The 24,959-nt window shown below is 42.2% G+C and overlaps 2 protein-coding genes across 2 annotated transcripts; both read right to left on the bottom strand.

The window, feature by feature from the left end:
* Nucleotides 1-5,677: 5,677 nt before the first annotated feature.
* Nucleotides 5,678-17,050, bottom strand: LOC120681869. Its single transcript, XM_039963513.1, has 4 exons — nucleotides 16,582-17,050; nucleotides 16,353-16,520; nucleotides 15,574-15,669; nucleotides 5,678-6,082 (listed from the first exon to the last, which is right to left on the bottom strand). Exons 1-4 carry the CDS (start codon nucleotides 16,799-16,801, stop codon nucleotides 5,925-5,927), a joined length of 642 nt encoding a protein of 213 aa, XP_039819447.1. The 5' UTR covers nucleotides 16,802-17,050; the 3' UTR covers nucleotides 5,678-5,924.
* Nucleotides 17,051-22,188: 5,138 nt separating this feature from the next.
* Nucleotides 22,189-23,001, bottom strand: LOC120681870 (lectin-like). Its single transcript, XM_039963514.1, has one exon. It carries the CDS (start codon nucleotides 22,889-22,891, stop codon nucleotides 22,388-22,390), a length of 504 nt encoding a protein of 167 aa, XP_039819448.1. The 5' UTR covers nucleotides 22,892-23,001; the 3' UTR covers nucleotides 22,189-22,387.
* Nucleotides 23,002-24,959: the final 1,958 nt, after the last annotated feature.

Below are 24,959 nucleotides of genomic sequence, written 5' to 3'. Positions count from 1 at the left end.
CAAACCTGCATAAGACCAAGATCCATGGAGCACTTGTTCTCCAAGCCTCCAACCTGCATCACCATCGAGACAAAAGAGGAGCAAACGTCTCGACACTGGGGTTAGCAAAGTGAGAAGCAAACCAGTGACGAGTCATCTGCTCTATAGAAGGGTAAGCAAAGTCAGGCAAAGCGTATCCCCCGTCCCGTCTACCGCGTGACTGACGAACACCACCGCGAGGAAAGCGTGGAGCCTCAAAACCTCCTCCAAAGCCTCGGTCTCGTGGTCCATAGCCATACTGAAAACGACCAGGAGCACGGCCGGCAAAGCGACCACCTGCTAGAGCACGGTAACCACCACCGTCTCCCTGACCTACACCTACACGGCGCGCCCTAGCATCTCGCCTATCACCACGCCGAGAAGGATCATGCACCCGAGCAGAGTACATGTCCGCGTTCAGTCTCTCCTACTCTCTCCTCACAGCCCGCTTCCTCCTGAAGCAAAACTCCTCCAGGTGACCTTCCCTGTCACAGAACTCGCAGTGGTACCTCACCTCACGCTTGGGAGGTGGAGGCCTAGCCTGCGGACGGGGAGGAGCAGCCCTCTTCTTCTGGGCAACCTGGGCTGTGGTAGCAGGGAGCGTGTCGAGGGAGTTCCTCAGCTCATTGGGCTTTGGAACCCAAACCTGCTTCTGCGGAGGTGCTTTCGGTGGTTATTTAAGCACACCATCCGCGGGGTCAACAAGCGAAGGCTGCGTGCTCGTTCTAGCAGTGTTTCCAACAGCCTTGCCGATCTTACCATACAACCTGTCAAAGTCTGACTTCGTGTATGTGTAACCGACCCAAACCCATCACCACGCTTAAACTGCTTGATCATCATGCCCAACTGCGGCTCACTAGCAGAAACCCAACTAAGAATCGCCCTAAGATAGGTATTCTCATTCTCCAGGTTGGCTTTCTCTACCGCAAGATTATCCAAATCAGAGATCAAACCAGGGCAAACAGAGCAGTCAATAGGTGGGCTAGACTCTATGACCTTAGTCTTTCCAAAAGACTTGATCAAAGCGTTCTTCTCCTCTAGCTCCAACCTAAGCGTGGGACAAAGCTTACAAGCACCAAGCAAAACTGGCCTAGACTTCATCTCCTCTAGCTCGCACACAACAGTAGCAAACTTAGACTGCAACGAAGCTAGATCAGACTTAAAGATAGGACACTCCTCGCATTCAAGCACATCGCTAACAATAGGAGCATCCTTAACCAGTTCTAGTTCATGCTTGGCCTTCGCGAGCTCATGAGACACGTCAGCAAGCGAAATCTTAGCAACATCTAAGTTCGCGACGTTCTCATCAGGCTTGGCACGGAGAGCAACAAGATCGTTCATGTGAGATATGCAGCCAGCGCACCCATCCTCACTAGACTTCTCCCTAGCACAAGCCAGCTCAGCCCTAAGCTTTCTACGCTCTCTAGCTGCTTCCTTAAGCAGCCTCTTCTGGTTGTCGAGAGCGGCGTACAACTCCCTAACCTCTGTATCAAGCAGGTCGATCGTGGAGTTTACCACTGAATCGCTCTCGGATCCTGGAGAAGAGCCGGAGTGCGTCGGTGTAGCATGTCCACCCGAAGATGCACGAGCACCATCGGCTTCGCCCGCCATGGTGCAGAAGCTCTTGCATCGACCGGCCGCCAAGCAAAGGCCGTTGAAGCCGGTGGCTTCCTTGTCCCGCTTCTTCTTCTTCTTGTCGTCGTCGGAGGTCGGTGAAGAAGAGCGGTCGGTGTCGGAGCTCTTGTCGAGGTCGCTGGGCTGCGCCAGGAAGGCCTTCTCCCGCTTCTTGGCCTTGTACTGGAAGCGCTTCTTGAGCGACTCCTTGTCGAAGCGTCCTCCCCGGTCACGACTGCAGTGCTTGTGGCGCCGACGCTCCTTGTTGGAGCCTCCCTCGTCGCGGTCGCGGTGGCGGTAGTAGTCGAAGGAGTTGTTCTGGCCACCGCCGGACTTCTTGGGGCAATCGGCGATGAAGTGGTTCAGGTCGCCGCAGTTGTAGCACCCGGGGTTCTTCTTCCTCTACCTGTTGTGGTAGACGCGCTGGAACTTGCTGATGAGAAGGCACAAGTCGTCGTCGCCCAGCGTCTCTAGCTGCTCATCTGAAACAGAAGGCAAAGAGGCAAGAGAAAAGCCAAGAGCAGAGTTAGCGTTAGAGTTCGATCCACCTGGGCCAGTCAGAAGAGTGACGCTCTTGGAAGGAGGGGCACCATTGAGCTTGGCTCGTGTCTGGTTATCCACCTCCGTGGCCTTGAACTTGCTGAAAAGCTCGTTCACGGTCAGAGTCTCATAGCCTGCAGACTCAATGATCGTGTTCACCTTGAGATCCCACACAGAGCGGTCAAGTGTGTAGAGCAACTTGAGAGCCTTCTCGTGCTCTGTGTACTCAAGGGCACCAGCAGATCTGTTCGCATTGACCTTGTTCACAATTGACTGAAAATGACTGAACATCAGGTCAATGCTCTCACCCGGCTCCTGTGTGAAGTTCTCATACTCACGCCGGTGAGTCTCGAACAGTCTGGCCTTCACCTGAGGTGTACCCTCGTGGTAGTTCTCAAGGCACGTCCAAATCTTGTGGGCTTCCTGAAAACCCTGGACGCGTGAGAACTCCGCACGAGAAACGCCAGCGAACAAGGCATTGACAGCCTTGGTATTAGCCTCGTGCTGGGTCACCTGAAGAGGCGTGGTCCGAACAGCCAGCACCACGTAAAGCTAGTTCGTGGTAATCTCCCAGACATCGGCTCCCATGCTCTGTAGGAAGGCTCTCATGCGAACCTTCCAGTAGGCATAATCCTCGCCGGAAAATACTGGGATCTTACCAAGACTCGCCATAGTCGCCGAGTGGTTTTCGAACCGGTTGAGGTATTGAAAACCTCAACCAAGCTCTGATACCAATTGTGGGACCGAAGCCGGCGACCAGAGGGGGGGTGAATGTGAGCCGATCAAAATTTCTTCCGAAATTCAAACCGTCGGCCTATATCCCGAAAATCACCCAAGCCCTCAAGCGTTCTGGCCAAAGTTTGGAATAGCTATGGAAAAGCTAAACCAACACAAAAGGCCTCGAACGAGCGAACGAAACCACGAAGCAAATCGGAAGCGAATTGGGAAAAGTGCAGAACTGATCTGCCTGGACCGGTCTGACCGGTGCGCTGGACCGGTCTGACCGGTGCGCTGGACCGGTCTGACCGGTCGTGCCTACCGGTCTGACCGGTAGCACCCAGAAAACCCCCGAGAAATTGGATTCAAACGGTGAATCCCGAGCAAACGACCACGAAAACCGACGAAACTTGGGGGATTGCTTCGCCCCTACCCCGTGAACATATCCCCAAAAAATCTCGTCCTAAAGATCAACGATTCTTGAGAATTCGAGAGGAGATCAAAAGGGTTGGGGTTTTCTCTAAAACTCAAGAACTCGAATTCGAAAGAGCTCGTGATTCCAGAGGGTGTAGGACAGGGCTAGATGCACGGGAATCACAGCTAAGAACTCGTAGCCTCCTCTCAATCGAGTGTGCCAAAAATGAAATCGAAAATCCATTGCACAAGGCACAAAACCAGTGGATTGAATCGAATCAAAAGCCCAGAGGGCACGAGGAGGATAGGGCCTCCTTTCCCAATCAAATCCCTTACAAGGTTTCAACAATCCATGGACAAAATCAACTCAAACGAGAGGAACAAAGGGAGGGAGACGCTGGGGCGGTGGCCTGGAGAAACAGAGAGTCCACGAACAGATTACAAAAGCCGCCGTCCGCCTCCTTGGTTTTGTGGCGCAAACCAAGAAACCCGCCTTCCGTCGCCGGTTGCGCCCTCGATCCAGGAGTGGACGCCACAGCTGCCGCCCGGTCCGAGCTCCGGTCCCGGCTGCCCTTCACCGCCGTCCACCGCACGGTCCATCGGCCACAGCACCTCCACGGCAGCTCCCCGTCGACACTCGACGCCCGTGTACCTGCAATCCAAAGACCAAGCGCACGATCACACCGCACGGTTGACAATTCACTCATCACAAGCAGGATAGAGTACTCAACATTCCTCATGGGCCTTTTATGTTTCAATGCAGTCAAATTATACCGTTGTTCTAGTTTCTGACTACCAGTATATTACAAGCTAAGCAGCATCCGCAAGGGACAGTAACGAAGATATGCTTTTTTCAAAACACAAGGATTTTATTCATAAACAATATACATATATAGCAGGCCCGAAACATCCATGCATACATACACAACATATACGCCGATGACGAGCATCATCCTGGCTTATTTATTATTAGGCACGCAGTAGTGGACATGCATAGTCGCAGTCGCATCGCAGCATACAGTATACAGTAGTACAACCCGTTCACGGCCGCCTACACCACTGAAGACAGCAGCGTCGCTGCAGAAGCAGCTGTGTGGTTGAAGACGTCGGCCATGGCGGTTCAAACTAATATGCAAATAAAAAATTTAGCAACTAAATAAGATAAGATTTGGAAGCAAGAATCTAGATTCATATACCACGACAAATAGACTTCAATACTAGCTGAGATATTGAAGAAGGTTTTAATTAAGTTTATTGACATGTTTCTAATGCTTATAGTTGATAAGGTTCTAGCCCATGCGAGAGCACGGGTTGATGGACTAGTATTTAAAAATGGAGGGAGTGGTAGGATGTTGTTTGTTCCGACCCCTAAGTTCGTTTCCGTTGCTAGTGGATCATTGTTTCAGTTTAAACGCTAAATGGTTTAAACACTAAACGAAGGGTAACCGACTATTTACCGTTTAGTGTTCAAGCTTACAGACAAGTGAAATACTAAATTCAATAAGACATGCTGACCGGACTGTTGGATAAATACTTGATAAGTTTCAAAGTATCACCACGCATCATGGCTCTTAGGCGTTCTCCAACGCCTCCCCCCAAACCCCCCTCCCCCCTGTGTGGGGGGAGCTTTAGAGGAGAGGGTGCCTCCAACGGCACCCCCTAAAGCTCGCCCTACGTAGGGGTGGAGTTGAATCTCCCCCCACATATAGGGGGAGATTACAACTCCCTCTATACTCTAATCACGTTATTTGTTTATGATAAAAAATTTATTTGAATTTCGTAACTTGATAACAATATGTATTATAGTAGTACAAATACAGTACTATTTTTTTCAGAATTTAAAAATGATAAATAAATAGTTAAAGAGTGAGGTATAGTGTATAGGGGGAATGGATATGAGGGGAATGGTTGGAGAGAATGAGTTATAGGGGGAGGTATCTTTTGGAGGGAGGTAGTAAAATATAGTAAATAGTACGTTTAGGGGGAGTTGGATGGGGGAAATGGTTGGAGAAAGCCTTACGGCCATTCCTTGAGGCAGCTGTCACTGTTACAGGGCTAGCGTCGTCTCCGCACCTTGCCTAGTTGCGTTTGACACTGCTTAGTAAAGTTCTCCAGGAGAGCCTGACTCCAGCATTCTGTGAAGCCATGCGCTTTGTGGAGATCAGTGGTTGTGTGTACTCTAACCCTATTTCAGACTTGATTTGACAGCTGAACTAGATGTGGTAGAAATAAGGCAGCCTTCGATCAGGATAAGCAAACACAAAAGGCTAGAGCACAACACGCATGTGCCTCCTCCAGTTTAGCACTGCCTCCATTCTCGTAGAAATCAACATGCATCAGACATTCAAAATGCGGAACGAGCTAACCGTGAGAAAGTGCAAAGGTCATCAGGAGATCTCTTCAGGCAGCATGCACTGAGCAACCGTGATACAGTATAATGGAACAGCCCTGCTGCCACACAGTATGCACTACGTATGTGTTGGCAGGTTCCATGTTTTATTAAAAAAAATGCGTAGCATATTTGCAAGTGCCGTGCGTGGATGAGTGGCACTCGGAGAAACAGTGATACGGAAGAAATCAGCAGTGGCTACTTGGAAGTGCGAAATCAACTGATATACACTTTAATGCCGTGTGTACGTGAGAGACAAATGATGGTACCTAAGAAACTCAGCAGTAGCAACTACCCAGCCAATGAAACAGGGTTTAAAAACATTATGCTTGCAGAAGCAGAGTCCATCCAGGCGGAAGACATATAGAGACACTGGTGAACGATGATTGCCTGCCAACAGATTATATCACAGGCACTTAAGGGAGCGGCATATTTCTAGTACTTGTATACTGCAACAGAAGAATGAGAAGCAACTGGCAAATAGGTCGGAACATTAAGTTTTTGCCCAAGAATATTCTTGCTCAATAATGTTTATTAACTATATTGCATGATGCAAGATGCATATGTTCTCATACATGTTAGTGTTGGTGTGAACACATTGTTGGTGTGAACACATATGGTGATCACCATGCATTTGGTGAGCCACAATTTTTGACCATGCATTAAATGCTTTGATTGGAAGCATGAAGAACACACCAGGGGGTGCGTCCCCCCAGTGCAGCAGTGGCTATAAATAGGGGGTTAAACCCCTCCAGGGTAGAAGGTACGTGAATAAAATTTAAGAAGAACTACTGCCCTAAAGGGCCCAATCAATCTTGCCCTGCTAGCACTGGGAAGGGCTCTTCCGTGTCCTAAACCGGCTAGAAGAAGAAGGAGAACAAGAACAGAAGAGAAGAAGAAGATGGGAGCTCAAGAGCAAAGGTATTAACCCTAATCCGAGCTCCTGTTGTGGTTCAAATCTTAGCCTAGTGATCATATAAGTCTAACAATGGCACCAGAGCCATCTAGACCTAAGTTTGAACCCACTAAGTGAAGAATTTTATGTTAAAAGGCCCGTGTTCATGTTTACTTTGCCTCTGTTAAGCCAAAATAAGCCCGAAATAATGTCAATTCGAGCTAGGGTTATCAATTAAGCATAAAGAAGAAGGGGAATTGAAGCAATTAAGTACTAATCCTAAGAAATTTCCCCAAATTCCCAAATCGGGAACCCTAGCTACAGTGAAAATCCCCAATTTTCCCCAATCCTAAGAACCCTAACCCTAGATCTAAAGGAAGAAGGGGCGGTGGACATACCTAAGGGCCGTCCTGGCCATTGCTGGCCTCGGTGTCGCCGCTGCCGGCGCCTCAGTGCGGGCGCACGCCCGGGACTTGGCCCCGTGAGGTTCCCTTGTCCCCGCCGCAACGGCGTACTGCCGGCCTCCTCCGAGTGCCGTGCACCGCCGGAAGACCGGTCAGTGGCCGGATCTTGGCCCCCTCGCCGTCGCCGCCGCGGATCTAGGGATCTCGTGCGCGCGGGAGGTGGGGCCTTAGGGCACCGCGAGCCATGCTCGACGGAGCTGCGCGCCGGCCACGGCCGCGCGCACCTCCGGCGAGCAAAGCTCGGCGGCGCCGCTGCCTCTCTCCGCGCCGGCGAGCGCTCCGCGCCGCCGTCGCTCTCCGCTCGCCGCTGCCGCTGTCGGGTGAGGAGAGAGAGAGGGAGGAGAGAAATGAAGGTAGGGTTCGCGGGGGGCGCGGCCGACGCCGTTTTTATACGGCAGGAGCGATGCGAGGGCCGTCGGATCTGATCCGACGGCGCGCGCGTGTCGGCCGCTGCCCGGGCCGTGGCAGGCCGGCGGGGCGTGCCTCTTTCCCGGCCCAGGCCCAGGTTGTTGGGCCTGGGGCCCGGGTGGAGAGGCGGTTCGGCCAAATGGGCCGGGCCGAAAGATAATGGGCCGAAAAAATGAATAATGGGCCAAATTTATTTGTTATTTTCTGGAAAATTAAGATATGGGTATTGGGCTGCATAGTGCCGGGCCTAAAATACTTATGGGCTGAAATAATGTTGGTTTAAGTTATAAATATTGTTTTATCTTTAAGCATTACAATTATGGATATTATCTCATGTTTAAAGTTTAAAGATATATCTTTTGGCAAACAATAACAAGGATTATGATTAGACTTGTTAAGTAATGAAATTTTCTCATGATTATTTAAATTTTGTGATGATTACTTTATGGCTATTACTTGAAGTTATTATTTTATGTGTTACAAGTAATTCATTTTTAGTAAGGCCAAAATTAAGTAAAATTATGGTAAATTTATGTAATTATGAATGATTGAGTTTTTGCCTAAATAATATTTTTGGGCCAAACCTTATGGGAATTTTCTCCATTAATGATTAAGTATTCTCATTATGTTTTAATGCTTTATTTTATTTCTAAGACACTTTATGTATATGTTTTGCCTTAGTACAATTTATGCTACCACTAAAAATTATGAAATATTCTCCAATTAAATTGGAATTATTTTTCAGTGAAGCTTTAAATTCAGTTTAAGTCTATTTGAAATATTTATGATCCAATTATGATGATGAATTATTTTCATTATGAAATTAAGTTATCTGCCACATACTTATGTGCCACTTGAATTGAGGCTTAATTATGAAGCATCATATGACCCATAAATATTATCAATTATGTGAGCATATTATACTCACAAAATTGATATGCCCATAAGTGAATCATAAAGTTGACCCATTTTAGGAAAAAACTCAGATAATGACATCTTTCAATGGCCAATTTTCTAAGAAATTAAATAACGGGCCATATTTGTTTGATGCCATTAACACTTTTGTTTACATTTGGAAAATGTGCATTCCATTAATGACACCACTAAGGAATTATTTATTATAATGATTGGAATGCACAAATTCCAATAATTAAGTGGCTTTAACTTATAATTGTCTCAGATTGGAATCAATCCAATGGGATATTTTGATTCAAGATCAGAATTTTAATGGTAATTCGTGGTTGTATTCTAACCAAAGTTGTTTACAATCATGGATTATTATGATTTAATTCATTAATAAAGTATATTATTCTTAAGCCAGACATACTTAATGAGTCCAATTTTGGACATAAATTTTAATAGCTGGTTTTTGAATATTTTCTTAGTTGAGCCACAAATAACGTTGATGAGAATGTTAGGGAAATACTAAGTTTTCTCTGATAAGTGAGAATTTGCTCAAAAGAGTATTGGCATAACGTAACCAATTATATGACTTGTGACTACACATGTCATTCTTATCCTGAAGATTATGATTAATTTTGTGACTCATGACTATATTCTGACCAAAGTTGTTTATGGTCATGTGTCGCTAAGGTTGGTTGAGTAACTAAGTTGCCAGCTCTTGAGCAATATTGGGCATAATTATAAACTAAGTTTTATCAGATTAAGCTAATGCTGAATGATATGAATAATGAGAAATTATGTCAATGCATATGGGTCATTTTCAATAAAATTTCCGCTGCAAAAGAAATAATACTCTGATTAAGTGTAGCATACATTCATCATTCTAGCCAAAGCTGATTGATGAGTGTGTGACTACAAAATTTTGTTATTCCGGTTCATCTTCTGGCCAAAGCTGATTTTGAATCGGAGTAATGAAAAGAGTTCATATCTAAAACTAAGTGTGGCTTGTGATTATCATTCTGGCCAAAGCTGATTGATAAATACATGTCCACAATACTTTTGTTGATCTTAATCCACTTCTGGCCAAAGCTGATTTGGGTTATGATTCAACAAAAGAAGTTTTATGCACATAATATTAAGTGTGGCTTGTACCTATTCTTCTGGCCAAAGCTGATGAATAAGTACTAGTTCACAAAATTCTGTTGTTCTTTTCCATTTCTGGCCAAAGCTGAATTGGACTGGTTCAATAGAAGAAGTTTGTATTGATGCTTGCTAAACTATTCAATAAAGCATCACATGCCTCTAAAGATCAAAACTAATGAGTGGCACTAAGCAATTAAATGAGAGTAATCATGCCTCATGGAAAGTACATCCGTTTATGAATGCAAAATCAAACTTATGAATTATCCCTATTGATGATAAGTATTAATTAAGTCATAAGTTTCTAAGATTATTTGAGATACCACTATCAAATGTGAAGTGGTTTTATCTGCACCTCATTAGTTCTTAAGATCATAACTAAGATGGCACATACAAGTGTTATAAGAGGTGCAGTTCCCATTAGAAAAGTTCAATACCAAGGATATTGATGATAAATTAATGTTTTTATTGATCATCAATATCTAATGGGAAAATATTAAGATAAATCACTTATGGATAAATATAAGAATCAGGGGGAGTAATCCCCAAAATAAGTTATGTTAAAGAGCATATTTGACATTAATGGTGAGTTGTTTCCCTTATTATGTATCAATGAGGATAAGATAATATGATGTGCATCAAGCCATGTTTAAGCTCAAAGAAAATGAGACAAGAATAAGGGAATAAAGTGAGTCTCCAAGTAAGAAAAATTCTAAGTTTTAAAGAATTGTATTTATGAAAAAAGAAAGATAATTAGATTCTATTAGTATGAAATTATGTTTATTTCCAATGTATACATTTATGTTACTCTTATATGTTGGAATAAGGATAAACAAACAAATAAATAAAGGTTCTTCGAAATATGGTACTATTGCATAGACCACATTTCGAGGGGGAGAGTGGAACCTTCATTAAGAAAATATTTTCCACCTCTTTATGTCAGGTAAGAATTAAATATTGAGAAAAATATTAAGATAAGTTTATCATGTGTCAGTTTCTTATGTGTCATTTAATTGACAATATTATTCTTATTATGAGCTATATGCTAGCCTTAGAACTGAATATTATTTCAGTATCATATCTCACCACTAATGTCACTAAGTTGAGAATTAGATGGGAGCTTTAAAGCAAGAAAAAATAATATTAAAGAAAATAAACTAAGCTCATTTATGAATACTTGCTTTAGCTCCTTGTGGTGCTTTTAAGCCCACATGAAGATCTTTGATCAATCCCACTTAAAGTGAAAGGAATATATATAAGGAAAAGGGATTGATTATGTTATATAAGATATAAAGAATTGATGATATTTGTTGCTCATCATTTGAAAAACTATTGAAGTCCATAAGTGATACATAAGTACAATGAGAAATAAGTTATTTAATTAAGTTTTAAACAATAGGGATATTGTGTACATAAAATCCAGATTTTCTTTTTATCTGGATACTAAGATTGTCTTGGTGATACTCTTAAGTTTTGAACAATAATGTTCACCAAGATAAAGGTCCAGGAAATGGGTTGATTCCCATTAAGGGCAATAAATTTGCTTATGTTATGGCAGACGTAAGCATTATGTGTTTCATTAAGTTTTGAGTTGCCCTAAATATTCTTAAAAGGACCGGGATATCTGGGAAATAAGTCCAGGACTGGACCCCTGGAAAATCATTTAGAACACTTCGCCTTATTGGCATAAGTGTAAAAGGTGTTATGTTACATGCCCACAAATAAGGAGTCTAATATTTTGGACAATTATGTTACAATAAGTGTTGATACTGAGAAATTCCACATAAAGTATTATCAACACTCTTGTGGGAGAAGTCGTATGTGGAAGGCTTCAACCAATATTTTTCATAAAGGCATCATTAAAGATGCAAGTTAAATTGTGGCATGTTTTGAATTATACACCATTAAATATGGATTTGTGTCCCTGATCCATATCATTTTAAAGATAAGAAATTGCTTTAAGCAATTTATCCCGGAAATTATTAAATGAAAGAGTGCAATTTTGAATCGAGTAACATGTCGAAAGGTATTCCCAGACCTAAGACATTGTGAAAGATTGAATCCAGAATCAAATATGAATATTCAAGGCCTACATAAACTATGTTTAAGACTAAGTGGTGCTTGACAAATTAAGTATGTCATAAGTGTTGAGCATCAAATAAGTTCTAAGATTATGGTGCTCAATATGTAAGCATTAAGTGATGTGACATAAGTCCTAAAGATTGAGCATCATGTTCAGAGGCTTGCCTAATACATTGCCGGCATAAAAGATAAATGGCAGCCTATTAACTAAGGGACAAGATATGATTCTGGAAATACGTTGGTTTTCTTCCTCCTTTTAAAAGTGCATGCACATAAGAATAAATATATGAGAATAAATGTATATGTTTTATACATATAAGAGGAAAACCAACTGCACTCAGGGACTATAATAACCCCATCTCCCCATAATCCTAAGTGGAATCACTATGATTTTGAATGGGAACCATGATCACTTAGTCCTGTGGTACTTAATTGACTGCAGTGACTGATTGATCTGGTGTACCATCTTTTGAGAAGTGAGTCCGTAAGTTTTCTATAAGTATAAGAATAAGTTTTGGAGCTCCTAAGTTAAAGAAGTTCATTTGATATGAGATGGCATACTATAGCAACTGGGTTCAGCGGTATGTCAAATTCATCGTTGTAATCCTTTTGTCTTGGTATGCTATTTTGTTGAAAGACGAACTTATAAGTTTAGCATGATGATCAAGGGGGAGAATGTTGGTGTGAACACATTGTTGGTGTGAACACATATGGTGATCACCATGCATTTGGTGAGCCACAATTTTTGACCATGCATTAAATGCTTTGATTGGAAGCATGAAGAACACACCAGGGGGTGCGTCCCCCCAGTGCAGCAGTGGCTATAAATAGGGGGTTAAACCGCTCCAGGGTAGAAGGTACGTGAATAAAATTTAAGAAGAACTACTGCCCTAAAGAGCCCAATCAATCTTGCCCTGCTAGCACTGGGAAGGGCTCTTCCGTGTCCTAAACCGGCTAGAAGAAGAAGGAGAACAAGAACAGAAGAGAAGAAGAAGATGGGAGCTCAAGAGCAAAGGTATTAACCCTAATCCGAGCTCCTGTTGTGGTTCAAATCTTAGCCTAGTGATCCTATAAGTCTAACAGTTAGTGTTTTATGATTCCCAGAAACTTGAAACTAATGCTACCCACGTACATTGTTATTCGTATACGGCCTACCCCTTAAAAAACAAACGGAGTAGAGAAAAACATTTTAAGAGTTGCATTAAAAAAACAATCATAGTAGACCATGCCCACCCATACTTAAGCACCTGCGCGCACCCAGTGGTGCAATCGTATGTGTCCATATGAGGCCCAAGGTTCCGTCGCGGAACTATAGTTCGAGGGATAATCGCCACTACGAATGAAAATCATAGAGAGCAACCCAAGTAGCACAAATTGAAAGAGAAGTTTTTTTTTCCTAAGATTTCAAAAACATCAAAAGCTTTACGTAGACATATGGGACACATAACGTTAGTTAGTCTATCACACAGATTTCACTATGTTAGACTCGCACCCAAACCATATGCGATTATGCAATGCAACAAATATGCGACCTTATTCATGTTTAGTTGAGCAAGAATGCAATTGGATCGGAGTTAGGTGTATGAATCAAGACGATTAGAAATGAACGAATATGAACGCTAGAAGAACAACATGAGGTTTCTAGTCATCAAGGATAGTCAGGATGAATTATCTTCGAGCATTCGAATGAATGGCCTAGAGACAAGGATAACCCGCAGATTTCTCCAAACCGTCGTTGAAGCTAACAGTTGTAATGGCAAGAAATCTCAGGAAGGTTTATAGAACCTTAGGAAGAAAAACCTAGATTCAAAACTCTGCACGTCAATTGTTTGAACAAGTAATTAGGTTTTGTTCAAAAACACGCATATGTTTTCCTATGTTTCTAACCATACTAGGTCTATCGAAAGTGAGATGTGCACAGGTGTGAAGAAACTTATACGAAAATATTAGCAAACACCCAAAGCAACACAATATGTATGATATGATGCATGCATGCGAAGTATGAATGCAACATGACGTCTCCTCACATCGTGAGCATGCCTTAACGTTCTAGCACTCACTACCCAAAACAACCACATTGCCCAGCAGCGCTACAACCCTCCTACTAGCGCTTAGGACAATGGGTGATTCCCACCCTCTCAACCTCGGTAAAAGGCTCAAAAGGTTTCCAGAGGGCGAAAGGGTTTTCCTACGTTCCCGCTACTCATGAAAGCAAGAGGAGTTAAGCATATCTTAATTAAACAAGTGAAGCAATAAGGAAGAAGTAGCTCTAAGATGAAGGAAGAAAGTTAGCATTTTACCTTAAGTTCAAATTTTTAACAATAGTAAATCTTAGTGGAAGTAATCAAATTTTATTTGACTCTCAACCCACAAAGCAAATTTTAGGTTCACTTTATGGAAACCTCAGCTCTGATAATCGTTGTGAGAACCGCCCAATTTGCACTCGGTTTAGGTGAAATTATTGATTAATCCTTTAAGATGAGGGCTAGCACGTGTCCGTGTCTCGACACGCCACGTGCTAATCCACACCTTAGAGGCACTTAATCAACACAATTCACCCAGAACGAGAGCAAACCCGGTAGTCCCGGTACGTGTTTGCCACATGCCCAGGATTAAGCACACGTACCGTTATACAAGCGCGTACATTGCTGATGATCCACAAAGAGCAGTTTTATACACTTATTATTACAAGTTTGATATAGGTGGGTTCAACCTAACTTCATTACAAGTCTTGGGCTCACGAAAGCCATATTAAACAGAAACTTAAAGTTTATTGAATTTACATACTCTCACGGAGTTCGATTATGATAAAACCTACTACGATGATGATGTCTTGCTCAAGGACACCATCCCAGCCTCAACGACCTACTCCTCCCCCGCACCTGGATCGGCGGGGTAGAAGTGGCTGAACACCACTTTCGGTTCACCTGCAACTAGGGTTAGAAGCACCATGAGTACAAAGGTACTCCGCAAGACTTACGCGAATAAATAAACAAGGATCATGCAAAGGCTCAAGTAAAAGCTTTAAGGTTAAGTAATTATTGCATAAGCATGAGCTATCTAAACTAACACCTAGTAAAATTAATTAATGTTGCCCGAACCCGCCATTAAATTTTAATGGAACATACTAAGAATAACATAGTTATTCCCAAGATACTAAAATTCATTCCCACATGTCCGCACTTCTAAGAGGACTTCATGGGATAAAAAGCGTGCTTATAACCGAGAGCGCGGCAATTCGAATTGATTGTAACCTTGCAAGGGTGTACTACTTTACCCACACGACGCAAGGACCATGCGACTCACCCAACCGGCCAAAGTTGGATAAGGGGATACTCGCGTCAACCGTTCTCAACATGGCTCAACCGTTGAGGGTACGCCCAGCTTGCGCGTGGAGACTTAGTTCCACCGAGGACATCTCTAAACTTTCCTACACACAGTTCCACTCGGGGAACCACTAAGCCTCCCTGCATAGCCCTTGGCCACGTATCTGGGACCGGGCCCCAATGATTAAGTCAAAGAAGGTAATTGGCTCATCCGTACCATTATATTGGATATGTGGTAGCACGGAAAGGTGCTCAAAACCGACGTCGTCCACTCGGTCCTTAATCGATCCAAGTGGACTATACCCATGTGACTTCATTCTCTAGCCCCTACTATTCCGCTTGAATCTCGGTACTACCACTTCATCACCACCCAAACCGAACCAGTGCGATCAAGGATTATCGGTAAGTGTGATACTCCAAACCATTCCTGTCTAGCGAGCAATAGAAGTATTCTAAGCAGGGCTAAGCATCTAGTCAAGTTAAGTAATTAACTAATTAACTAGTGCCAAGAACAAGGATAACAAATCAAGGAAGGATTATGCATAAAGATAGGTATAAAAATGCAATACATACATACTATACATATAAAGCCCACAATACCAAAGTGGAATAGCTAAACTAAATCAGATTAGACAGGGGCAAGGAATATGCTTAGCTGCTTGCCTTGGTTAGCTTCGGGCTCGACCACGAACTGGACTCCGGGTTCAGGCTCGATGGACTCGGCAGGCTCAACGGGTTCGTTCTCCGACAGTTCAGTCACTATAATGCATGTATGAGATGCATGCATTAGTATGATACGGTGACATAAAAAAGACATGCTATGATTGAAATATGAATGCAACACTATGCAAAAGCACATGGACGCAACGCATGCGATGATGCACAAACATAGCACACGCGACGACAAACGATCACTATTGTAAACGCGAACGAGAAAGCTAGAGCAAGAATTAAGAAATGAAGTTACACATCAATCATAAATCACAAATTAAATTGAGCAAGCAGAGGACAATACAAAGAACCCATGAAAATTAGTTTTGCAGACAAAGCATTTTCCTATAATTAATCATAAATATATTAATTTTCAGCTCTTCTAAACAAGATAAATAAGAAAAGACATGCAAACTTAACCAAACAAATCCAAGAAAATTACCACAGATACCAGGCATGAATACAAAGCTAACAAAACTAGTTTCACCCTTTTATCACTTTCCAGTAAAAAGTTCTATATTAAACTATTTTCAGACAGAGCATATGAAATCACACTAAAACCTTAACAAAAATCAAGGAAACATATGAGCAAGCTGCACTACTAGAAAGACAATCTCACAAGGAACCTAACAAAATTTAGTTTGCATTTTTCTAATTTTTTTACGATTTACTATGATTTTTCAAATTTTCAGCCAAATTATTGCAAACGAGCCCTTCACATCACTATTCACCTGAGTCTTGGTTTGTGCAGTTAGCCCCCTGGTCTTCTTTGAATTGCTGCACAAGGTCCTTCACGTGAACTGAAGCAGAGGAGGCACTCAGGGAGCTCGATTTTGACAAGGGGAGGCCATGCCGGCTGCAAGGGAGGGGCGGGGGAGCATGAGGGGGACGAGGGCTACCTGTAGGTGTGCTCGGTTAGAGCTGGGGTGGCCGAGAGAGGGTTGGCGGTGGGAGCAGCACCTCGGCGGTGGTGGTGGCGGCGTGCGGCGGCACTCCGGTGAGTGGTCGACGACAGGGCGGCCATGGGAGGGTTCAGCAGGGCCGGGCGGAATGGAGGCGCTCGGCGGCGCGACACAGAGGTGCGTGAGCGCAGCTCGCGGCGAGTAGCAGCTTGCCGATGGCGGCATGGCTTGGGAACGAGCGCGGAAACTTGCGGAACGCGATGGAACGAGGAGAGCATGAGCTTCAGTGAGTCGAGGGAAGTCGATTCTAGCCGTTGGTTGTCGAAGATGATGGCCGGAAGTGGGATTTCACCGCCGAGTGGATCTCGGTGGCCATGGCAGCCGGTGGTGGAGCTCAGGCGCGAGCAGGAAGGGCCGGCGTGGTCTGAGGAGGAGAGGAGGGGATGAGGCACCTGAGAGAAGGGATAAGGGCGCGGTGGCAAGGGCACGGGACGCGCGTCGCGCGCGCTGCGCACGGACGGCGCCTTGGGCAATTCGGGCACGGCAACGCACAGGAGAGGAAAACAGGGGCCATGTACTCCACTTGCAAGCACTGTGCAGCCGATTTTTCTCCATGTGTGGGGTCCAAAGGTCAGGGGCGTTACACTGTCCTGCTTCCTTTCGGAACCGAAGGTAGGAGCACCATCCTTAAACCAGATACCGAATGAAACGCTCGAGTCCTCGTTTACCACGAACTGGGCCGTTGACCAAGGCAACACACAGGATGTAACTTCTACGAAAGAAATGCTGAAATGCAACGCCTTGGATATTAAAGACATGAACATATGCAAAGTAGGAGAACAAACATTTAGTTTTGATAGAGAGGTGACAAGAGGACCTTTTTCCTTTTTTTTGATGTTGTGGCCCACGAGGTGGCAAGTGCCCTTATGCTGGTAACATACACGGAGGATGTTAACGAAGAAATAAGATCGAATACAAGACACGATTTTACGTGGAAAACCCTTGCGGAAAAATTTACGGGCGCCAGCCGGCAAAACTTCACTATATCTGGAAGTGTTTACAGAACGTGGGAGGATTACGATGAGGCGTCAACCCTAATCCCACGGTTTACAAGATGTATTTATACGACGGACATCGTGACCTACTTGGGCCACTATAGAACATGGGCAAGGCGTCCCTAAATCCCTTAATATTTGGGATCATTATCCAACAGAGGCGACAAATCTAACGTGCTGACATGGCATGTTAATAAAATTTGAAAACTATAAAAGATATAGTTTTTAGATGGAGCATTTAAAATTAAACTTAGACAATTGTATCGTGCTTATTACAATAAAGCTTTTAAACAAGACCCCACTTGAGTATGCTTGTGGCATTTTATGGCACTTATAAAGATGAAACTTTTTGTCTTTGTTGCTGAAAAATTTATAATAAAGCTAGCTCCATGACTAAACTTTTCTAGGTTCAGGAAAACATGTTTCAGTTTCTTAAGAATAATGCTTCAGGTTTAGAAGACAAATTAAATTTTCTAACTTCACAATATAAAATTTAATTTTCATAAACAGATAATAATGTTCATATGAAGTTGTAACATTATGTATTAGACTTAAATATATCTACGTCTATGGAAAAATATTCCATAGAAAACCAAAATAACGATGTATTAGGAAATCATAAAATATAATTAAAAATATAGAAGCTTGAAGAATGAAAAGGGTAATTTAAAACAGTTGTAATAAAGGAGGAAAGAAAATAAGCAAGGAGAAATAGGGTAATGAACAATAACCAGCAACATGGAGAAGAATGAAATATATCAAATTAGACAATTCACAAGCATGTGTGCCAGATCTAACGTGGGACAGAAACAGTAAAACAGTGGCTTGCAACGGCTCACGTCTTCATAGCCACACACGTGACATGTGAATTTATTTAGCGCATGACAGAAGTCTTCAAACCGTCATGTGCATCGTACTCGAAAGGTAAAATTAAAATCCCAAAACTTTCAAACTGGGCTTCTAAATTGAAGTATGATGCCATCTCTACGTGTTTACATAAAGATGGTGAGTAAACAGAGACCCCTCTAATTTTAAACATAATGTAAAGGCTCCATTTTTTTGCTTATATGGTAAAATAACAAATTATATTTCTCTCTCCCTCCTAGAAACGTGAAGAACCGGAGACCGCATGCAAGCATGCACATGCAAAGCCACTTTTAGCTCATTAAAAATCCGCACTTTTACAAACCAAGCATCCAAAATAAAATTCGATCACACCATATTGTTTGTTTCAATAAAAATGTCAAAACAAGATCTCAAGTGACTTTGTTTCGATGAATCAAATGAATATAGCGAGTTTACATCTCGAATATTATGTTTTACACAAGGAATGTTACGTTTTACTTTCTTATAAATAAATGTTACTTTTTATTTACATTTTAATACATTACTTCCTCTTATAGCATAAAGTTACTTTTTAATCACACTGAAGTTAACTTTTCTGAACATTTGCAAACATAAACTTACTTTTCTAATATTTATAGATTACAAAGTTCCATTTTCCAATAGACATAAAGTAAATAAAGTAACTTTACCTTTTTAGTAAATTTGTGGCATCATATGTTTCTATTATAGACAATGTTCGCCTAAACGGCCATTTAAACAGAAAAAATGGTGTTAGATAGCCTAAACAATCTAAACAAAACAAAATTAAATGTTATTAAACGAGTTGAATGGCTGTTTAACCCAATGTTTAGGCGGACACTATCAAATTCACTTAAGTTTTCTTTTGCACAAACATGTATATCTTAATTCTATAAATATGTATATTTGATTTGTTGCATGATTAAATCTATGTGTTTATCTTTTAGATGCCTAAATATGTATACATACTATAATATTTTACATTTATGTAAGCATAAATATGTATATTTTGATGTTATAATACCAAACCGTTTGGAACATTTAACTCAATGTAAACAACTTGTAAAAGATCTAATCGCTAAACAGAGGGTGACCGATTGTTTATCGTTTAGCGTTTAGAATAACAATGATTACGCAAAAAAGTTGAAAGGTCTCCCGTTTAAATAGAAACCCCTCACCATATAGGTGGTTTAGGGTTACATAAAATTCTCTAAAGATCACAACAAAAGAATGTTCATGAATAAGCATGTGTTCCCGGAAGAATGTCAAAGATCGTGCCAAGAAAAAAATCCATGAATAAGCGTGGCATGATTATTGAAAAATAAACTGAATTAAGCGGGCCCATATGCATTCACAGATTAGGAACTTGGGGGAAGTTTTAACACACTAATTGCTTTGCTAATCGAGAAAGGTTCTAACTGAGCCCAATGTTTACTCGGTGGTATCATCTTGTTTGCTACTTTACTTTATGATTAATCGCCCTTTTTCACTTTTATTGCAGTGGTAGACTTCAGATCTGACACAGAAGATCTAGTGCATTGTTTTATGCAACAAACGATTTTTTCAAAATAACTACCAGGATACTAAAACAAATTATCTTTGTTCTGTAAGGGCTAAATGTTTCGTAACTCAAGCCAAGTTTAATAAGAAAAAATACATCATGCAACATAAGCTAAAGGCTATCACCTTCAATTCAATGCACACATGATGCCGGAGGATAGGAAATGAGCCGAATTAAAGTCAGACTCAAACAAAGAAAAAGGGTACTTGATGAGCTGTGAGGTCTTTTTCCGTTTGTGAGGAGATAGAGATAAGATATATCCGGCATGGTGTCATGTGGACATCAATTAGCTGCGAGGACATTATCTCAATAGAAACTGGGAGGACATTGCCCTGTACTACTATGTGGTACAAATCTTGAAATGATGGATGCATGACCACACACCTTCCCTACCAACATATCTCAAGTCAGTTGTCCGGTGACCTGTATGACATGTCCTCGTGTGCTTACTGCTTAGAGACAATGACGTAAGGAATCTCTAGTATCGTACACTCATCCTCCCTCCGATATAAAAATAATAGACATTTTTGTGCTCATGCCGTCAATATATTATATTTTTTGACATCATTAACTATTTAATTATTTTGATTGGCCTTTCAAAAATGGCATGACTAGATTTGTCTTAATCGCAGTTTTAAAATATTGCAAGTATATTTTGAATATATTTGCTGTTATTAATTTATGTTTTAAAATAGTGTTTTGGTGACCGTGTCACCATTGGAAACATCTATTATATATTTTTATATTGAAAGGGGTACAATAATAAAAGTGCCCATCAAGGAGGTAGAGAAAGACAAATTGGCAACAAACAGAAAATGACCAAGTGCCTTCAGAAAACACCATAAGAACCGCATTGCTGCTATTTTTGGCATTTGTAAAACGGCATCGTACCTCTCCCATTGAAAAGAGGAGGATATCATACTAGTACAAAATCACTTGTTGGAATGCCACCCTTTATTTATAGCGAACAAACTAAAAGTTAAACTGCCTCTAGAAATCACAGGTGGGCCCTCGAAAAAGCGTCATGCAAAAATCGTAAGTTTTCACATGAACTAGCTAGAATTATGACACATTATTAATACATAAACTGTAGAGTTTGACAATATCAGCAAATTTTATGTTGACATTTTTCATTTGTGAACATTTAACCGTCCATATATTTAATTTAATTTTGTCAAATGGCCTCCAATGGATAAATAGTCAATAACAAAGTTGTAGAGCTCGACAAGATTAGCAACTTTATAATTGAAGTGTTTTGTGTGTAAACATTCAATACAAAATTTAATAAAAGTAAATAGAAAAGGAAAACATCCATTGCCTAATTACAAGTGATAGTGTGGTCTGGTGGTGGGGAATTATCGTGCAAGGCAAGAGGTCTGTGAGTTGCAACGGGTAACTGTTTGGAGTATTTGGGTGAAGCTTCCTAGGCTGAATATTTTTTTAAAAAAATGAGGCCTTATGTATAAAATAATTTTTTGGGTGTGGTTCATCTAATCACCCACCTCTAGAAATAACGATTTCTAAGGATAGACCTTCATATCACCCGTCACCAGAAATTTAGCTATAAGGACAGGTGATGCGGTTGTTTGACTCCACAAATCGATCTCTTGGGGTAGCTCGGCGCTTTTCCTTTGCAAACGTGGTTTCTAGCGATGCATGAGCAACTAAGGATCCAAAATCTGCCTCTCAAAAACTTTTTAATTTTGTGCTACGTCGTCATAGTGCACCAAATAACTCTTTCACTAATAAGTTTTGTTTCACATGAAAATGAGTAAATGCAATGAAAAGTTTTTCATGTAAGTACGTAGTCTAGTAGATATTTTTGTCAAATGATAAAATTCATTTAGTATTACTAAGCTAAAAACCAAAGAAGTATTTCGATTGGAATGAATCCTAAACGAGAACAATCTATTTTGCACACGCCCACCATAATTTAAAAATCACTTTCTTCGTAACCATGACATTCGGTTGATTGGTTTATGGCCAAAGCTAGCCAAGCCAAATTTTGGCAAAGATTTGTTGTTGTTTGTTCCAAGGCCAATTCTTGGCCACACATATATTTGGTCTGGCCATGAACGATGGGCCTTTTATGTTTCAATGCAGTCAAATTATACCGTTGTTCTAGTTTCTGACTACCAGTATATTACAAGCTAAGCAGCATCCGCAAGGGACAGTAACGAAGATATGCTTTTTTCAAAACACAAGGATTTTATTCATAAACAATATACATATATAGCAGGCCCGAAACATCCATGCATACATACACAACATATACGCCGATGACGAGCATCATCCTGGCTTATTTATTATTAGGCACGCAGTAGTGGACATGCATAGTCGCAGTCGCATCGCAGCATACAGTAGTACAACCCGTTCACTGCCGCCTACACCACTGAAGACAGCAGCGTCGCTGCAGAAGCAGCTGTGTGGTTGAAGACGTCGGCCATGGCGGTGCTAGCTCCACCGCAGCAAGCGCCGGCCTGGCAGCCAGCGCCGCAGTACTCGGGGCCGAGGCCGAAGAACCCCGAGCTACTGCAGCAGAGGTTGTTGGGGTTGGGGGTCTGCACGGTGCACCTCACGTCGCCCCAGCAGGCCCCGTTCTGGCAGCCGGCGCCGCAGTACTGCCTGCCCAGGCCGCAGAACCCTTGCGCGCTGCAGCACTGGTTGGCGTCGCAGGTCTGGAAGCTGCCGCAGCGCCGGCTGGGGCAGCACGCGCCGCTCTGGCAGCCGTCGCCGCAGAAGTCCCTGCCGAGGCCGCAGCGACCCGACCTGCTGCAGCACAGGTTGCTGGGGCACAGCGCGCCGCCGTTCTGGTTGCCGCACTCCTGCGCCACGCCATGGGCGATGAGGGTGAGCGCAGCCACGATGACCAAGGCTAGCGTCTTCATGCTGTCCTTCAGTGTACTAGCTCGTGTGTGCTTCAGCTACCAGCGCTCCCGCACTGCCGCATTATATAGGACTCGGCCACGATTCAGTTGTGCCTTCTCGTACGTCTTGCAAACACAACACCCCGTGTTCGGGTTTTTAAAATCCGCGGCGCCTGGTGGTTTAGCCACTGTCTGCGACAGAGAAAGATACGGAACCCAAAGATCCCTCAGGGTTTCCTTACATCTGCTGACGATATGTATTTTACCGATCGGGGGCCTTTGGAGGTGGTTTTAATTAATTTTGACCAAAGATAAGGGAAAACCGTGCCATATGATAAGCAAATTTAGTTTCGAGAAACGAAAACCGATTACTAACTATCAACCGGTAGTGGTACTCCACGTCAAACCGACAATGATGATCCCTACTAGATACATCATTGCTAGTTTACATAATATGAACTGAAAGTGATTCATAGATTCCCATCACTGATGGTTCAAGAGGCACGAACCGATGCGACCTTTTTAAGGGGTAGTTTTTCACTTCTGGTCCATGCATGGTTAAAATGTTGCCACGCAACAAGAAAATTCATATTATTTTTAAATGAACTCGGATTAAGACAAAATTTATATCAAAATTGTAGGGGTTAATGATAATTACAACTTTCCCAATTGACTTTATTTACTAAATTCAAATTTTAAATGTCTAGATGACCTTGGAAGGAGGCACTTCTGAGACCAAAGTCGTAGTGATCGACTGGTTCTTAATTTTACACTTCTTATTTAGGTACTCAAATAATTGAAGTTGATAATAAAAGAATAGATGCGACTAGTGGAATTGTTGGGAATAACACATTTAACAAAAAATATAACATCTGTCCTAACATAACCTGATAACCGTATCCCAATCGCATCTCACAAATAACCAGGGACTGTAAGCATCCATATACATCACATTTTAGAGGCACATCTTCTACATCTAAATAACTATATATCCCCACTAGCCACTACCATATATTTCTAGCTTCTCATAAAGCCCGTGTTATCGCAGGGCCCCACCTTCCACTGATTAAGTACAAGCCACCACGAACTATCAACATTTATTAATGTATTTCATCGATTTTTTGTGCATAAAAACATTATGCGTACAACCCTTTGTGAGTCCAATGCTATAGAAAAATCCAGCGCAAGAGCCTAAAATGGTACAAATTTTCTCACAACACATGGGATGTCAAGTAGTTGTATGAGTTGGGTGCTCCTCATATGCCTTCTGCTGCCATCAAATTTTCATCTGTTCATGTATTCAGCAAAAATCAAAGAACAACTAACATCAGGTTGCGTACTTCTGAATTTTATAGACAAAAAAGATATTTGGCTAAATATTTTATAGGTAATAAGCTGCTGAAAAATATTTGTTAAGAAAAAACAGCTAGGGTGAATTATTGGAAACTTGGGCTCTCTAATATCTGTGGATGATAGACCCAAAGTATAATTTACATAGCCTATGTTCATCTATTCATGCGGCCCATTAGTACAGCCCACTAGAATATACTCCCTTGTCCCTTTGGCTTAAAAATAAATGACGTTTTTTAGTTCATTGTCATTTATTTATGACAGGACATAGTACAGATCAGAGGGGTGGGAGTGTTCATTGAGAGTCTTATACATCTGATAAAACGGTTTGTTATTTTTTATTTAGTTTAAACAAAAGTGTTGTACAATTTTTTTTCGAAAACCATTTCAGAAGGGCTCCGATAATTGGTGATTAGCTACCAGTTTTGTTAACCATTATAGGACTCTTTGTGCAAGCACGGGGGCTGCACATGCAGATGCAAGGAATATATATTCGCCCTACTCGCATGTCGCATAGCATTGTCGTGGCCTTATCCAGTTATCCTCATCTTATCTGCCCACTCTCCTTGTGTCTCTCATACTCGCTCAAGCACCCTATACGACATATGCTCTCAGCACAGCTGGTCGTACGTCCAAACCTGTTGGCGTGATAACTGATAAGGCGGAGCAAAGCAGCGAGCAGGAGCGCCACACATATCTCCTAGCTAGCTGCCAAGGAGACAGATAAAGGCGCCGGGGA

The sequence above is a fragment of the Panicum virgatum genome, chromosome 7N (assembly GCF_016808335.1).
Source record: "Panicum virgatum strain AP13 chromosome 7N, P.virgatum_v5, whole genome shotgun sequence".
Lineage (NCBI taxonomy): Eukaryota > Viridiplantae > Streptophyta > Magnoliopsida > Poales > Poaceae > Panicum > Panicum virgatum.
Note: the sequence above shows the minus strand (reverse complement) of the source record. Positions and strands in the feature narration are given on the sequence as shown.